This window comes from Leptinotarsa decemlineata, unplaced genomic scaffold (assembly GCF_025532065.1).
Source record: "Leptinotarsa decemlineata unplaced genomic scaffold, Ldec_3_MD MMD2_P_RNA_scaffold_5, whole genome shotgun sequence".
Taxonomy (NCBI): Eukaryota; Metazoa; Arthropoda; class Insecta; order Coleoptera; family Chrysomelidae; genus Leptinotarsa; species Leptinotarsa decemlineata.
In genome coordinates this window covers 11,003,756-11,019,991 of record NW_027412532.1, presented here as the reverse complement: position 1 = coordinate 11,019,991, position 16,236 = coordinate 11,003,756, and the positions used below count along the sequence as shown (strand labels likewise).

Below are 16,236 nucleotides of genomic sequence, written 5' to 3'. Positions count from 1 at the left end.
ATCATCAATGATATTTCATGTATCGATTATTTTCTGATTAAATTCATCTTTGAATCTAGAATCGAGCAGAGTAAAGTTATTGAAGTGGCGTAAACATGAGTCGATTGACTACGTTTATGAGTATATTGGAAAAATCAAATAATTTTGAAAGACCTTTCATGAAATATTCTCTGACGGTGTATATTTCATCTCCATGATTGGTTTATATATAAAAGTGATTTCCAATACCGTTTGTCATTTTTAATATGATGAGTATTTTACTGCAGCCTTACTCGATCAGAAGACATTTTTATTATTTAATTTTGAGGGTCTGTGTATTGAAGAAAAATATCGAAAATTAAGAAGCAAGTTTACATAACCAACTAAGATATATGAAATAATGGGCTCATTTAACATTTTTTTTTATTTCATAATTTGAAAGTTTATGTTTCAAATAGTACATTTGCAAAAAATCTGAATTTTCACTCTTCATCTTCCCCCTCAAATCAATTGTTGAATGTGGCGTTCACCGAAACGGGGCGTGGTCAAGCTTGACGTCACATCAGTCGACTCGGCGACAAGGGAGTGCTGCCGGATAAGCGAAATACTTGTGCTAAAGTTCTTGTACTAAAGTAAGTTGTGTGTTGTTTACTGCAGTGTGTCAACTGCGTGAATATTAATAATGATGAAAAATAACGTTACAAGTATTGCATCGTTCCTAAATGCAAGAATTCTTCGGTAACTGCACCAGACAAAATTTTTATTTCACTGTTACGAAAGTTATGAAAGCGCGCTATGCGGGGGGGGGGGGCAACTTTGTATCTGCCAAAGGGACGCATTTTTGTTGCGAAGATCATTTTAATGTATGAATGATAATGATTATTAAAAAAAAATTATAGTTTATTCTGAGCAATACTTTGAAGTTTAGGTTGAAACAGACTTAGAAAATTACGTGTATATCAAAACTATGAAAGTGGGAAAAATTATATTGAAACCAGGCGTAATTCCGCATATATTTGATTGCCAGATTGATAGACCGACGGCCCATACATCTGAAGCCCCACAAATTTCATTGAATACTTGTAACGAAGATATCTCTGGAAATCAAGATCATGTCTGATTAAGCAGGTACACAGGAAAATACCTTTGATGTTGGAATTCAAGTTAATAAACAGGTTTTTCGAAAATCAAAAGCTTAACAGACCGTAAATACACACATCGGAAAAGTCTAGGGATATTTTTATAACATACTAAATATCATAAAAATAAATGCATGAGGTCGTTTAATTTCGATTAAATTGATACACTCGACCACCCTGTACATTTCTATGGGTTGAACAAAGCCTGCAAAAACGATAACTAATCTTTTATCAAGTTTTTTACAAACTGTAGGTTTTCGGCTAAAATGAATAATCTGAAAGTGTCGAGTTTGTACATTCTATGCAGTTCTTGCTCAGCAATTAAACTGGAAATATTGTGCTTTAACATGGAACGCCATCACTTACCATTGGCTGAGATGAATAGAGCTGTAGGGCTTCTTCAAGGTGGCATGCGACAAAATGATGTAGCTCTTCGTTTGGGGGTCTCCCAAAGTGTTATCAGTCGATTGTGGCGGCGTTTCCGTGAAACTGGCAGTCCAGCCGAACAACATCCAGGGCGAGGACGCGCTACAACTGCAGTTCAAGACCGATTTTTGGTCCTAACCGCAAGAAGACAACCGACAATCACAGCACCTGAGTTGGTTAACGTGTTGCAGCAGACGCACCAGGTAACCATTGGTCGTGATACTGTCAGAAATCGACTGCATAAAGCAGATCTCCACAACAGAAGGCCACTTAGATGTCCACCTTTGTCGAGAGGCAATCGCGGTAGAACATTAGAGTGGTGTCAAGAACATCAAAACTGGGATGCAAATGATTGGGCCACAGTTTTGTTTACAGACGAATCCAGATTTGGATTTCATCCAGATTCTCGTCGAGTAAGACTGTGGAGACGACCTGGAAATAATGAACGTTTGAGACACGTCCAGAAAGTCCACACATACAGAGGTGGTACAGTAATGCTATGGGGCGGAATCATGATCGGCGGCAGAACCGATCTCGTTTTTCCAAATCGCTCCCTCACAGCTCGACAGTACCTCGACACCATTCTTCTACCTATCGTCCGTCCGTTTGATGGTGCTGTTGGTGAAAACTTCCACCTAATGCACGATAATGCTCGTCCACATGTCGCGCGTCTAGTGACTGACTGGCTCACCAACGAAGGAGTTGATGTATTGCCATGGCCAGCACAATCACCGGACCTGAATCCCATCAAGCATGTGTGGGACATGCTTCAACGAAGAATTACTCCGCATATGGGGAACATTCACACAACGTTTTAATTAGGAGAGCTTTCAATCGCTGAATGGGCAAATGTACCTCAACAAGACATTGACAATCTCAGTTTGTCGATGCACGATAGATGTAGGGCCGTAATAAACCAGCGTGGAGGCCATACTCTGTACCGATTCCAATTTTTTTTGAATTATGATTTTTTTTCGGGGTGCCAAAGAAGAGCCATACTTTTTTTTAGTTTTGCTTGTATGCGCACTTAGTATTTTTGACCATTTAATAAATTTTGTTGTAAGTTACATTCGTTTTATAATCACCCGTCAACTTTTTTTTCCCTAAAGTGATCTAAAAAAAATTATTGCCATTTTTAAAAATATCCCTAGACTTTTCCGATGTGTGTATTATTTACTACTGAAAAAGAAATCGTTCTAAAGAACTAGAAAATACAGAAAGTATTGGAAAAAATTACCGCTAAGTTCCCTCGAGAACAGTGAGAGTTTTGAGCACATCAGACATGACTTCTGTTGATACATCATCAGATTCTACTTTGTTCGGAATATCAGTTGAAAACTGGGATTAGAAAAACAATATTGAGCGAAGATCTATTTACATCATAGAAAAATTCCGAAATTATGCCAGTTACCCATAATTGATATATACATTACTTTAAAGAAAATTAAATTGAATTGTCGATAGCAGCGACTCATAATCTCCGACAGGCCCGAATGCCACCGCTCGAAGCTCGTTTGCCTGGTGTGACGTCAAGATGTACCGGGGGCGATCTCACATTTTCAATTGCTTTTGCTCAGTTGTTAATTGACATATAAACCGGAAAATTTTGTGGGATATTTGGGAGATGATTTACTTGAATAATATATAATTTTTAATAAAAAACTAAATTAGCCTGAATGAGCCCATTTAGACATTGTACATCAACACCTCCGCCAGTTTACAGAAACTCAACCTGAAAAATGCCGTATATCATGTGATTTTTTCCAGTTGTCTTAGGTAAAATTTAATCACAACTGAATTGAAATGATTTCGAAGAGTGAATCAAGTCGAATATTTTGTTAGATGATATCGAAAGAGAAGACATTTAGTTGAACAATAAACACTGGCGAGTCCGCCAAAATTTCGAATTATGATTTTGATATCTCCCTTTTGTCATGATTTACATTTTGGAAGGTAGTTAATGAGATATGTACAATGTTTACTTTTTGTGAAATTTTTCATATCATTCAATATGTTCATTTCTAGAAACCTTACCACCAATAAAGAGTCACCCTTATCTACGTTTTCACATTCTTTATCGATATCATTCTCTAGAACTCTATTTTCACAAAAGTATTTCCTGCATATGTTGTTGTTAGTTAATGTACACTGAAATACTGATATAATGGGTCATTGAGTTTTCTCTGAATTAAAAAATTTTCTATTTGGGGATTTGATGCACGAATATAAATAATTTCAATAACTGTTCTGGCGCTTTTCATTGAAAACACGTTTTTTCAGTTTATATAAAAGCACTAAGAGTTCAGACCATTTTGTTATTACAAAATTCTTTCGAGGAAATAATAATTAAATATACAGTATGTGACCCTTCAAGCTTCCATCATGTGTTCGAGTTTCGTCTAAAATTTTAAGATGACTATGAAAACATATTTTCAAATATCATATATCGATTTCCATATTTGGCTTCTTTCATGATTAAGAAATTATGCCAAAGAAAATTTAATTTGGTCAATTTGGTTGATTTTCTAACATACATTTTCACTAACTATTGTGTTTTGATGAAAAGGGAGAACTTCAGCAAAAGTCTTCATGTGTCTGTTGCAACTCAATTGCTGATTTCTATAAATACATACCTCCCTCCCGAACATATTGATTTTCTCATTGGGATTCAGTGACAACAGAATATCACCAATGAATGAGTAACACTGTCCCATCTCGAAACGCCTTTGCAGTAGATCCAATATGTCCCGTTCGTTTATATTGTCCAGTGCTGCCAAATCTTCTTCGTACATGGGTACCATATCAAAATCTATACCTTTTTTCAGTAATTTTCCATGAACGTTCATTTCTGGGTTTCTTTCGGATGGATACGTTTTACCCATGTCAGATACCAGTGACTTCATTTCGAGAGACAGCTGAAACAAGCAATGATGAAATAAAAATAAAATTCTTCAAGACATGGATTGAAGTAAGGGTAGAGGTGGATGAAGTTGAAAGTTTTATTTGATTCTGCTCTTGTCAAGAAAAAACTATGTTTCTGTGGGATTTTATTAATTGCATATATTATTAATGAATGTTTACGGGTTATAATTTCGAAATATTTTGGATTTTGGTGATAAAATTATTCGTGAACATGCAAGTTATTTGAGTCTCATCTTTGGGTAAGGTATTGAAGTGACTGATCACGTCTCAATGATATTTGTTGATAAACAAAAAGAAAAATCACATAATAGTTGATTAAGATTTTGTTCCCATGTCTCTAATCGAACATGTATGCCTACTTTAGGATCTTCCACCAGGAAATTCCGAACTTTGACAATTGATAACGGCAATCTTGATGAAGTATATCTGTCAAAGTGGTTCTCATTTATTCAGTCCGTTTTTGCCAAATTACCATGGACGGATATTACATTAAACAACAAACAACAAAATGGGTGTTCTGTTCGGGCAACGAAACGGGCGCTTCGCCCATTTTACGGTCGCCATAATCTTCCTAGCGAGAGAATTAGTCGCAATGTGGTGGATAAATTTGAGTCCAGTGGTTCAGTAAACGAATCGACCAATAACCCCTACGTTGAAGAAACGCAAGATCTGCCGAAAATGTCACCGCTGTATGTGAGAGTCTGCAGGAGAATCCGAGGCAGTTGATTTCGCGTCTCTCACACTTTGTTTTATTCAAATTCAAAGATAGTAAGCGTTTAATGAACTAATCTGATATATCGTTTACTGTTCAGATTCAGGAAGCGTTTGATAAAAAAACTACATACAGGCAGATGCTTCATTTCATCATATTGAAAAACGACAATCAATGGAAATTCTGAATCATCAATATATTCCAAATATGAACTGAATAGTACCAAGAAACAACTATATGTTCTCTCTAGCCCAATCTGAGATTACATCATGATCGTTGCACAATTCCGAAAATATCCGTATACTGTCGTTGAATATGGTGAAATCAAAATTGTGAAAAAAAGGAAAATAAAAAAGTCAGTTCATTTCATCAATAAGAGAGTCAAATGAATATTTGAAGATCAATAATACTTACGTGATAATTATTTTCAGGAATTTGTTCCAGAAAAGGATGTTCTATAATTTCCATAACGTAGGGTCGATATTCATAATTCTTCACCAAACATCTGCAATAGAAACAAAAAGTCTTACAAGATTAGAATATGAATTATAGACATTATTGAACTTACAGTTGTATAATTCAAATCAAAAATATTCAGATAATCTTATTGGAAAAATATGTCATAAAATATATTGTGTTATCGTTGGATACACCTTGGCTTATTTGAACTAGTCTTAATGAGATTTCACAAAATGGAACATCAGAAAGAATATGATGAAGTTGTTGGTATGGTCAGACGAAAGCGATTGAAAAATTCGTTTTCTCGAAATGTCTAGCAGTAGAAATGCCAAAAAATTACGAGGACTATCAGGAAGGTAGTGGAAACAATATATTTTTCATTATTTACGAAATAGAAAGTTATTTGCTTATTTAACTGTGATGTTGAAATTCTGAAAGTTGTAAATACGATTAATGAGAAACTCAGACTTTCTTATTAGTCAGTGGGATATTCTTGAAGGCTGGCAGTAAACAAATCTAAAGAAATGAACTTTAAACGTTCAAGCCAGTCTCGAATATACCTACACAGTAGGTTGAATGGACTGACGCCTATCAGAAAACAACTACTCCCCTGGCTAATACCACGGAGGGAGTTGGATTATATCCGACCAGGCGTCAGTGCAGGAATCTTCACATTGAATTTCTTGCATATGCAATTGGCAATAAAACTGAAAGAGTCGACCTTCAATTTTGGAACGGGCACACTTTCAGACCGGTTTCAGGCTCATTAGCCACTCATCAGTGCAAGATAGTGGCCATCATCGACCTAAAGTCAATGATATTCAAGAATTGAAAATCTGAATTCTTTCAAAGTATTTCATTCTTCTTCCTAAGTTGGAGCGAACAACAAAATGTCACTCCATCTAGTGGACGAGGTACTAACCAACTGCATATCCTAAATGTGCCCGATACTTCTGAATAAGGAAGAAAAATTTTCTTATTAGTCAGTGGGCTATGCTTGAAGACTGGCAGTAAACAAATCTATAGAAATGAGCTTTAAAATTGAAAACAACTACTCCCCTGGCTGATACCACGAAGGGCGTTGAATTATATACGTTTCAAAATTGAAGGTCGAATCTTTCAGTTGTATTGCCAATTGCAAATGCAGGAAATTTTGGGGATTCCTGCACTACAACTCCCTTCGTGGTATTAGCCAGGGGAGTAGTTGTTTTCTGATAGGCGTCAGTCCATTCAATCTACTGTATAGGTATATTCGAGACTAGCCTGAAAGTTTTAAATTCATTTCTTTAGATTTGAGAAACTCCGAGTTGAATTCTAAATTGAGTAAATAGTGTATTTATAATTATGACAGATATTAGTAGAAATTTTATAAGAATACTACAATCGGTGACGACCAGAATGAGAAATATGTTAAATTTTGTATGATGAGTATACTGATAGATATTCCAATAAGTACCTATCAATGGATCAACAGTGAGTAAAATAACAGATACCTGTTACCTTTATTGACTCAATTAACAGAATGAGGTTCACAATTTTTCTCTATTTCACGGGTGGTGATTCGCAAACTATAGCTATCCATCACTCGGAGATTCAACTGAATTCATCTCTCACTACACTTCTTGAAAATTATTTCATTTGGAGAACAGCATTTTATGAGTGGCTTTTTCTAGTTGGGGTGAAAAAATATAAGGAGGTGTTCAGGAGCTAATTATATAAAAATTAGTTGCTATAAAATTCGGTAGTTCATTGTTTTTCAAATACTGGATGTTGAACTTTTCTGAAAATTTTTTTTTTTGTGAATATACGTTAGCACTTTTCCAGTGAATATGATTTAACAAATAACAAACATCATGAACAATTAGTTCTTGCTTTTCATATATCGTCAGTGGGCATACTTGACGACTGGCTATAAATCAAATCATCTAAAGGAACAATTCTTTCAGGCCAGTCTCAACTTCCTACACTGTAGGTTAATGCTTTTCTTTCCTTATTTTGGATATGCGGTTGGTTACCTCGTTCACAGGCAGATGGGGCGATGACAAACCTGTTGTTTGCTGTCCGTTTCAGTCTAGTTCAAAGAATGATACTCCAAAGGAATTAGATTTTCAATAAATTGATGTAGTTTGTAGTATCCAATAAATATGGTAAAAAACATAGAAATATTCATTTCTCTTTTCATTTTTAATTAGATTTTCAATTATCGGAAATCATTGACTTTATTTATTCATTTATTCATTTACATCCAACAGGCCAAGACCCAATAAAAGGAGTATACAATAATAGGGCAGGTAACTAGTTCTAGATAAATGTAAGTATAAGTGAACATTTTGATATTCAGCTAGAAACTAATCTATACAAACTATTTCTAAATTGATTCAGGGTAAAAGAAAATAAATCTATAGAGTATTTATTGATAGTTTGGCACATATAGGTTAACGGGCTGTAGAAATGGTGCTGAGAATTGGGTACATTAATGCGGAATGTGATATTTGATCTGGACGTATATCGAGGTACATTGAAATTAATTTGGGACAGTAGAGTTGGTGAGTCAATGGGACCATTGACCAGAAAATAGATGAAAATGAGATCTGCAATTTCTCTTCTTTTTTTCAATGTCACAAAATTAAATTCAGTCAGAAGGCAAGTGTATTCATAATTTCTAACCGGATAGTTTTCATGTTCCTTATAATACGCAAACTTGAGGAATTTCTTCTAAACACCTTCCAAGGCATCAATGTATTTTGTTTGATTAGGATTCCAGACAGAACTATATTACTCTAGTTTACTTTTGTACCAAACTATAGTAAACTGAAAGAATACATTTAAATGATCTAAACTCTTTGCAATTTCTTATAACAAATCCCAGCGACTTAGAAGCTCTTTGAACAATATTTTCAATGTGCGCATTAAATGTAAGTTTATTGTCAAATAAGATTCCTACGTCGAGAGCATCTTGGTAAGTCGATATTATCAGTTGTATAATTGAACTGGTATGGATTTAATAAACGAGCATAAGTCATAATTTTACACTTTCCAACATTTAGAAAGAGTTTAGAAAGTTTTTAATTCACTTCATTTTTGGAGTGAATTCAAATTCCTTTAAAGCAACATACAATCAGACGAATCCCGTATTTCTCTGAAAAGCTTTGAATCATCAGCAAATATTAGCTTTGTTGATAGAAGCGTATATGTCATCTATGAAAAGTATAAATAACAGCCGTCCCGAATTAGATCCTTGGGGAAATCCCATGACGAGTGGCAAAACAGCTCGAAACCGGTCTGCAAGTGTGTTCCAATAATTAAAAATCTTTTTCGGCAGTTGTATCGCCAACAGCATACGCAGGAATAACTTTGGTGAAGAATCCTGCACTTTTGGATATAATCCAACGCCCTTCGTAGGGGAGTAGTTGTTTTCTGATAGGTGTAAGTCCTTCAACTTACAGTATAGCGAGTTGAGACTGAGCTGAACGAATTGTTCCAACGAATTGTGCCAATAATGTTTGCTAAACTGTGTCGCGAGCCACCACAGGACTCACTAATTGCTATAAAATTATGGCTCAATGAATCTGTTATCATGGAAAATAATATTGATATAAAACAAGAATAGGATAGAAAAACTCAACATTTTGTATCTTAGAAATACTGGATTTCCTGGTCTTATCTTTATATGACCTTTTCTTCATGAAATTAGTTCTTGAACATGGCCTCTATTTTTCAAATAATTTAGCACTGTTGTCGCACAGGCAAAGCACAGCGTTCAAAGGTTTTTTCTGATGCTGCAGGATCTCCATAAAAAGGTCCTTTTTAATTCTGACGAGTGTCTTTATACGCGAATTCTGATGAAAAGTAGGTGAACGAAATGCCTTTTATTTGTTAGTGGAAAATTCTGAAGCTTTATTTCGGTTATTTACTCAAACATCGCTCTGGATAATCAGATAGTATTACTGATGAAAAAACTTACTCGCTGATGAAATCGTGATAGTTTTCAGACCAATTCGATACTTTCTTCAGCGTAGGAGGGGGATTGGTCACTATTTGAAACAATGCTCTTGTAGGATGCATCTCTTCGAAAGGAGCTTTGCCGTCCCCAAGCTCGATGGCTGTTATTCCGATTGACCAAACGTCGGCCTATTAAAAGGTTGAAGTGGACGAATGAATGTTATGTGTTTAACAAATCCAACAATCACAAGAACTGAATTTGATGAGTGATATTATGAGAATAACATTTATGATCTGCTTATGAATTCAACACGGAAATACATGTTAGAAGAAGTAATATCTGTACCAAGGAGAATTATGCTGAAATCTTTGTTCACTTTTTGGTGACTCTCAGCTACAGAGAACATTCCACTTTTTTAGCTTGAATGTTAGGAAAGGTTGTTTACTTATATCATTTTTTGAGGTGGGTCATGCTTCTGAAACAGTGATATTTTGTTGTGTTTTTCAATTTAGATTTCCAGTGAACAAAGATTGCATACATGCTTTCATGAAAGCTGTTGTGTAATTTGAGAAAATCTGTGTTATTCTGGCATTTTACCGTTATAATTTAAACGGAACAATTCGCCTTATCAAAGGATTCTTGATAGACTGTAAATTGATTATAACACTCACCCTGCTGTCATATCCATCTCCAGCCTCGTTTGTGACTTTGCTAGCATTTATCACTTCAGGTGCCATCCAACTAGGCGACCCTAAACTTGCGGATAGTTTTTCATCGTGGCTTTTCCGTTTCTTTGATAATCCAAAATCACACAATTTCACTTCTCCTTCCCTTGTTAGCAGAATATTACTACCCTTTATATCCCTATGGATGACTTTATTCTCGTGCAGGTATGTAACAGCCTGCGAAAAAATAATTTTTAAATTATTATTGGACAACAATAATAATTATTATTCTCTTCTTCATCTGCATCTTCTCTACTGAATCTCACTATTGCCATTATCCGTTGCGCTCAGAAATATCCTCTCAGAAATACTGTGGCACCCCAGGAAACCGAAGGCACAAGGTCACCCATTTGTTTTATGTGGATGATCTTGAACTTTATGCCTCTGGAGAGAAGGATTTCCATCAGTCCTTGAGGGTGAGGGCATGCTATCGGTATGAAATTCGGGATAGCCAAATGTGCAATGGTCCATCTCAAAAGACTACGAAGCGGAAACTACGGAGATGATGTGCAGCTCGTAGATGGAAACATCTTACACCGTTTGGATGCTGGAGAGACGTATTCTCACCTAGTGGTGGAACGACGCCACTCACAAGAGGTAACAGCAATGAATACCTCTCTCCGCGGCAAGTATCAGCACGAATTTCGACAAACATCGGAATTGTCAGGGAACAACAAAGTTGCTGCAGCAAATATTCTTGCCGTTCCATTCTTACTCTACTCGTTTGGATTAGTGGACTCGGGAGAAGTTGTATCAACTCGACGTAAAGACCCGAAAAATGATGCATCTCTATAGGAGTTTGCATTCCAAATCGTTCGTTCCTCGGTTGTACTTTCCCCGACAATAGGAAGGCCGTGGACTTCTGACTTTCGAGGGTATACATGACAGAATGCTACTGGACTTATCCTGTAAAGTCATTAGGAGTTCGGATTCTCTTCTCTGCATGGTCCGCAACCATAAGAGATCAATGATTGGGGCATTTCTCTTCAGGGTAGCTGCCCGAGCAGCTGATGAACTCGGTTTAGTTTTTGACACTAAACGAGGTGATCACAACTCTGTCATCGAGTTGGAACGCGCTCAGCAAAAAGCTTATATAAAAGCCGCAGAGATCACCTCACTTCTGCGGAAACACAAGGATAAGCCAATGCATGGGGTCTTCTTCCATAACATTGGAGACCTTGGCTCATCAATGCGCCTGACTTTTGCTTTTCTCAGGTCGAATGGGCTGAAGTCGGAAACTGAGGGGTTCATCATGGCTTGCCAGGATGATGTCTTCAACACCTTCGTCTACCGCAGTCGCGTAATGGGTATACAGGTTCCTGACACAAGGTGTAGGGCATGACGCGAGGCGCCCGAGACCCAGTTGCTATCAGCATATCCAGCATATCCGGTTTTGGTCTATATCCATTGATATAACGCGGCCCTCAGAGTGCTACGACACTCTTACGGTATTGACGAAACAACGGTGTTGCCGTACGCTCCGAGGGATATTGAATCCGTTGTGGAGAACGAGAAGTATTGAATTTTTTGGAACTATTCTTGTCCCATCCTTAGGCTCATACAAGCTAATAAGCCCGATGTAGCCTCCCTCGAACACCAGAGCAGTGGAGCAGTGGAGCAGTGGAGTTTTCAGCTCCTGGCGAGATAAATATTGTCCGAAAAGAGGAGGAAAAACGGATAAAATATCGAGATTTCCTCATCGAACTTCGCAGTTTCGATTCCGGACCATTCTATCAAGATGGTTGTTTTGATTATTGGAGTCCTTGGTGGAATGATGCCCTCTCTAATCTTGAAACCATACCGGCTCGCCGCACTAAGTCAGAAATTCTATCCGGACAGATGCAGAAGGCTGTTATTCTTGGCTCACAGCGCTCGCTTAGGGCGTATGATTCTCGGACTCAATAACTTTATCTCACGGTGTGGGAAGTGGTCGTTGGTTGATAATGCTGGCGCGCCCTCCCGAATGTATCGGGGCTTCGGGGGATAGGGCCTGACCAGCGTAAACTACGGTAAAAAATAATAATATTAATTATAATATTAGTATATGACAGAATGGTACTGGATACAGCCTGTGAAGTCGTCAGGAGTTCGGATCCCCTTCTCTGCATGGTCCGTGACCATGAGAGAGCAGGAATTGGAGCATTTCTCCTTAGGGCAGCTGCTCGAGCAGCTGATGAACTCGGTATAGTTTTCGACTCTGAACGAGGTGACTACAACTCTGTCACCAAGTTGGAACCCGTTCAGCAAAAAGCTCAGATAAAAGCCGCAGAGATCACCTTACTTCTGCGGAGACACAGGGATAAGCCAATGCATGGGGTCTTCTTCAATAATATTGAAGACCTTGGCTTATCAAAGCGCCTGACGTTCGCTTTTCTCTGGTCGAGTGGGCTGAAGTCGGAAACTGAGGGGTTCATCATGGCTTGCCAGGATGGTGTCTTCAACACCTTAGTCTACCGCAGTCGCGTGATGGGTATAGAGGTTCCTGACACAAGGTGCAGTGCCTGGCGCGAGGCGCCCGAGACCCTAATGCACTTGCTATCAGCATGTCCAGCATATGCGATCTCGGCCTATATACATATATACATCGACATAACCCGGCCCTAAGAGTGCTATATTACCATCTACGGCACTCTTACGGTATTGACGAGACACCGATGTTGCCGTACGCTCCGGGGGATATTGAATCCGTTGTGGGGAACGAGAAGTGCCGAATTTATTGGAACTATTCGTTCCCCACCCTCAGGCTCATACAAGCCAATAAGCCTGATGTAGTCCTTCTCGACCACCAGACCAAAACGATATTTGTCGTGGAGTTTTCAGCTCCTGGCGAGACGAATATCGTCAGAAAAGAGGAGGAAAAACGGATAAAATATCGAGATTTTCTCTTCGAACTCCGCAGACTCTATCCAGATCACTCTGTCAAGATGGTCGTTCTGATTGTTGGAGTCCTTGGTGGAATGATGTCTTCTCTACTCTCGAATCTCAAAATCATACCGGCTTGCCGCACTAAGGCAGAAATCTTAGCCGCACAGATGCAGAAGGCTGTCATTCTTGGCTCACTGCGTTTGCTCAGGGCACATGATTCTCGGACCCAATGATCACTTACCACACGGTGTGGGGAGTGGTCATTGGTTGATTATGCTGGCGCGCCCTCCCGAATGTATCGGGGCTTCGGGGGATAGGGCCTGACCAGCGCACACTACGGTGATAATAATATGTTATACACTTATGATCATAACACAACCCGTCACAGGGTGAACTGAGTTCACTTAGGCATATGGATGCCTGTTTTGGGATTTTCCATGCGCCCAGTTTGGGTATTTGAAAGTTCAGGTGGAAACACCTCGCCCTTGCCTCTCAGATACCCGTCGGAAAAACCACAACTAATCTAGCTAATACCACGCAGACATCTGAACCATCAGCCACCTGTGGAACGTCTTCCATTTGAAATATTCATCAGAAATAACTTCCTATATATTTCATTTTGTCGTGACGACCATCAATAGACTGGTTTCGGTGTACTAGCTCCTCGTCAAGTCAGTCATTTCAGACGGAGTGAATCGTCTGAATATCCCGAACAAACTAAATTGATATCTACTAGTCATGAGCTTTATCTGCAGTTGATTCAGTAGGATGTACCACTGCGCCAGACAAATTCTAGAAACAACTCCATAGACACATACTCCGGGGTGGGAGGCAGAATAATGAATAAATGTATACCTTTTTCCGTTTGTGGTTCTGAATTTTCATCGTTCGTTTTATTATTTGTTATTATTTTGAAAATACTATCAGATTGGGAATTAGAAATCCAAATGTTATCGACTATTCAAATTCGGATTCGTGAGTTGTAACCATAATCTGTCCTGAATGGCCCTATTCTTTATTATATATTACTTGGTCAGACTCAGTCAGCCACTTCAATTTTATGATATGGTCTCAAGTAAGAAAGAAATGAAACAAAAACATTATGTCATATTGAATGATATATTGTCATCACAAGAGATAATTTTATAATCCATCCTGGACAATTTCAGTGCAGTATCCGGTCACTTTAACAAGATTTCTCCCTGTTTCTCGTGTAATTATTATAATTAAACCAGGTTTAATCAGTTGAGCTATTAACTTTGAACGAAGAAGCGACAAGAAATGTCTTCGATACATTCGAATGAGACGGATTGAATTCAATTTCAACTATCCCATAAGTAGGCAGTTATTAAACGAACAGAAGTAGAAAAACAGAAGATTCTCAACATAAAATGACTTTCATTATCTTTTTTACGAAGAGCTATGCATCGTATATCACCTCAGCTTAAGTGTGCAACATTTTCAGGCTTGAATATTATACATTTTCTCATAAATTGGCCATAATTACAGTCATAAAACAAGAAGCTTTTTGAGTTATTTATGGATGCGAACCTTCATTTGGACGAGAATATTTAGTGATTAGACTTATTAATGTCACTTTTGCAATGAAATGGAAAACGATAACGATACACTTTTTGATACATGCGAATCTGTTCAAAAAATATAGTTTTCCGTTAACCAGCTGTTGTTCTTCTACCAATGATAACCCCCAGAAGTCGATACTTCATACACACAAGTCAATGGTGTTCGAAGGTGGAAAGAATAGTGCCCTATATTGTGTATCACCGATGGTCGATAAACGCAGCTTAAGAATTCACTTCTGTAGAGACAATACTCATAATAATAATAATAATGATAATAATGATAATCTCAAATCTTAAAATCATACCGGCTTGCCGCACTAAGGCAGAAATCTTAGCCGGACAGATGCAGAAGGTTGTCATTCTTGGCTCACTGCGCTGGCTCAGGGCACATGATACTCTTACCCAATGATCACTTATCCCACGGTGTGGGGAGTGGTAAAAGGTATACATAATTCTCAAATATAAAAAGGAGTAAATGAAGAACGCCATCACAGAAGGAGCATCGCCGAAGGGATGTACGTGATAGAGCCATATCAGTAAATGATAAAAATAAAAAATTAGTACATATTTATGAGGTAAATTGAAATTCATCATAAGAAGTAATATAAAATAATTGTTAGGAAATTATTTAAAAAAGTCTGAATTATAAAATAGTGCTTACGATGAGGCTGATATTTACAGTAACAATGTATAACTGGATCTTGACATGAGTAATTCTGAAAAAATAATTTTATGTTCTTTTTTTTAGATTTATAAAATGGGTGAAAGTCACGACAAGTTTTCATATTATATGAAATTAATGTGATTACAATAAATGAAGAACAGTTTCCCCTACGAAATTTAAGTATCAGTATTCCTTGAGTTATTCCTTGAGTTAGAAACTCAAATCGATATTATAATAGTGTCAGAAATGTATGCGGTGTATGATCTTCAACTAATCGAAATGACGGGATATCATGCTTTATATAATGAAAGCATGCTCAACATGAATGATGGAGTGATCACTTGTATACGAAAAGACCTAGAATTTTCATATAACATTAAGAATATTGGAGAGCAAAAGGAACTCGAACTAAAAACACGAATAGATAATCAACAAACAATAATAACGAGTATTTACAGATCCCCAAACACCTGCCCAAATCAATTCAATGCCCAGCTATTGAATTACTTGAATACTTCTAAGAAAAATGATATACACATTATAACGGGAGACTTGAATATTGATCTGTTAGCTGACAATAATTATGTAGAAGAATATAAAATCATATTACATGTACTGATATATTAACAAAGTCACTTGTCCGGAGAGCTAAACTTGCATTGACCACTTCTTTGTGAAAAGCATAAATACTGAAATAGAGTCGTTTATATTTGAGGCAAATATAACAGATCATCACCCAATTGCTTTAACTATTCCGAAACTAAATCACAACTCTGATACTTGTTCTGAAAAAAGGCAAGTCAAAAAATATATCAAGTA

The 16,236-nt window shown here is 37.3% G+C and overlaps 1 protein-coding gene across 3 annotated transcripts in view; it reads right to left on the bottom strand.

The window, feature by feature from the left end:
* Positions 1 to 16,236, bottom strand: part of ninaC (STKc_myosinIII_N_like and MYSc_Myo21 domain-containing protein ninaC) — a 53,009-nt gene that overhangs the window by 24,409 nt on the left and 12,364 nt on the right. For all 3 annotated transcript variants that reach the window (XM_074169528.1, XM_074169527.1, XM_074169530.1), the window contains exons 4-7: positions 10,252 to 10,482; positions 9,602 to 9,768; positions 5,593 to 5,683; positions 4,178 to 4,459 (exon numbers count right to left, since the gene is read on the bottom strand). In XM_074169528.1, coding sequence (XP_074025629.1) covers positions 4,178 to 4,459; positions 5,593 to 5,683; positions 9,602 to 9,768; positions 10,252 to 10,482 — 771 coding nt within the window. The remainder of the gene's footprint in view (positions 1 to 4,177; positions 4,460 to 5,592; positions 5,684 to 9,601; positions 9,769 to 10,251; positions 10,483 to 16,236) is intronic.